General features: G+C 43.9%; 1 protein-coding gene across 1 annotated transcript; it reads left to right on the plus strand.

Moving 5' to 3' along the window:
• The first annotated feature begins 454 nt into the window (after positions 1-454).
• On the plus strand, positions 455-1,928 carry LOC128277055 (protein CREG1-like). The gene is made up of 4 exons (XM_053015505.1): positions 455-584; positions 847-1,165; positions 1,237-1,596; positions 1,674-1,928. Exons 2-4 carry the CDS (start codon positions 904-906, stop codon positions 1,850-1,852), a joined length of 801 nt encoding a protein of 266 aa, XP_052871465.1. The 5' UTR covers positions 455-584; positions 847-903; the 3' UTR covers positions 1,853-1,928.
• Positions 1,929-1,943: the final 15 nt, after the last annotated feature.

Raw genomic sequence — 1,943 nt, forward strand, 5'->3', positions numbered from 1 at the left:
GTGAGGGCAATTTAAATGTTAAGCAACTTGTCGTTTACCGTCGTAGTATTCTGCTCAGTTTCGCTAGAAAAATTAGAAAAGAACCCAATTTTGTACTGCTATTGAAAGTTGTTTTTGATTCAAATTTACGTTTAACGGTAAATTTAAAATTCCAGTTTCTTTGTTTTTCCAAAACGGTTTTGCAGTGCTGCCATCCTGTGTGACCTTCGCGTCTGACGTTTCTACGTTCATTACCTGTCGTTCATTACTTCGGGTTGACTCGGATTTGTTCGGGATTTTCGTAGGTTGACTCGGATTTGTTCGGGATTTTCGTAGGTTGACTCGGATTTGTTCGGGATTTTCGTAGGTTGACTCGGGTGTCAGGTTCGTCATCAAAGTTAGGTTCACAGTGTCTTAGTTAGGTTCCAAAATTCATAAAATTCATAAAAACAACATTTTGACATTTCTTGTATACAAAAAATCCCTTGGTACAAAATCTCTATATAAAGATAATAAACATTCCGTCGCTGGCCATAACTAGAAAAAGTGTTCCTTTGTGTTAAAATCGCAAGCAGCAGTCCGGAGCAATACCAGGAAATTCTTTGGTAAGTTGCTTCGGACCGAACAAACGGCCATTGTTCCTTCAGCAGTATTTTTATTGTTCGCGATCGGACGATCATTGTGTTTCAAGCGCAGCTGATGATCGCGAACGACGCCATAAGTCTGCGGCGTCGAATTACATTGGGCTTATTAGTCACAAATTATGTGTTTGAACAAGTTTAAATTAGGGGGTGGACGAGAACTCTTAACAGGACGTTACGATCCGAAAAATATTATCTAGTTTACTTCTGCTATCTCTGATTTTAGGTATTTTGGAACAAAAGAAAACAAAAGTGTGGCAAACTGATAAACGTTTTCGTCAAAATGACGGCCCAGACAACGGTAACGTATCAAAAGTTCGGAGAACCGGCAACGAATGATTCCCCGCCCCAAAGACAACCGTCGTGCGCCGTTTTGGTGGTCGTAGTGCTTTTGGCCCTGACGATGCTGTCTTTCACGCTGTTCCTAACACTTGGGCCCATTTTGGGACTCTACTCGGCACCATACTTCACGGCGTTTGACAAAGACGATCCGCCACCGCACACGGAATACGCTCGAATGGCCCGCTATCTCGTCCATAAGGCCGGTAAGAAAAGAAAACTGATCGAAGCTGGGTCTGCAAAGCTTTATGTCTTCTTAAATTCTGATTTCCGATAGAATGGGTATCGATGGGCACACTTTCAACGGTGGAAGAAATCAAAGGTTACCCGATGGTCAACATCATCTCGGTCGCAGACAGTGAACGAGGGCAAAAATCGACCGGCGTAATGTACTTCTACCTTACCATGCTCGACTACACGGCGCAGGATTTGGACAAGGACAATCGGCTGACGGTGATGATTTCGATGGATGAAGATTTGGCTTGCACCAAGCAAGGCGTCGATCCGATGGAACCTACGTGCGGGCGGCTCATGATCTCGGGAAAAGCAGTCAAAATTGATCCATCGTCGGACGAGTTTAAGTTTGGCCAAGCGGCTATGTACAGCCGTCATCCGGCAGCGAAAAAATGGATCAACAGTAAGCTTCGATCAGCGATAAAAATGTTGGACCAAGTGTTGAAGGGGAATTGATTCGAAATCTGCATTTACTTTCAGCGCACAATTTCTTCCTCTGCAAGATGGACATCGTGCAAATTGCCGTACTTGACTATTACGGCGGACCGCACTACGTTACCGTGGAAGATTACATGGCAGCGGACCCTGATAAGAAGACAGATGTCGCAAACAAGAGACGCATTCCGGCTCGTTTCACATCCGAAGAGCTGGATTATTGACTAATTCGTGTACGTACAAGTGGAACAAGTGGACCTGTTAAAAAAATTCAAAATTCCATTCGCGAGCTCAGGAAAGTTTTATGAAACAGAT

The sequence above is a fragment of the Anopheles cruzii genome, unplaced genomic scaffold (assembly GCF_943734635.1).
Source record: "Anopheles cruzii unplaced genomic scaffold, idAnoCruzAS_RS32_06 scaffold03635_ctg1, whole genome shotgun sequence".
Lineage (NCBI taxonomy): Eukaryota > Metazoa > Arthropoda > Insecta > Diptera > Culicidae > Anopheles > Anopheles cruzii.

Coding starts and splice junctions, on each gene's coding strand:
- LOC128277055 (XM_053015505.1), top strand. CDS start 904: ATGACGGCCCAGACAACGGTAACGTATCAAAAGTTCGGAGAACCGGCA. Junction 1,166..1,236: donor CTATCTCGTCCATAAGGCCG/GTAAGAAAAGAA, acceptor GATTTCCGATAG/AATGGGTATCGATGGGCACA. Junction 1,597..1,673: donor AGCGAAAAAATGGATCAACA/GTAAGCTTCGAT, acceptor ATTTACTTTCAG/CGCACAATTTCTTCCTCTGC.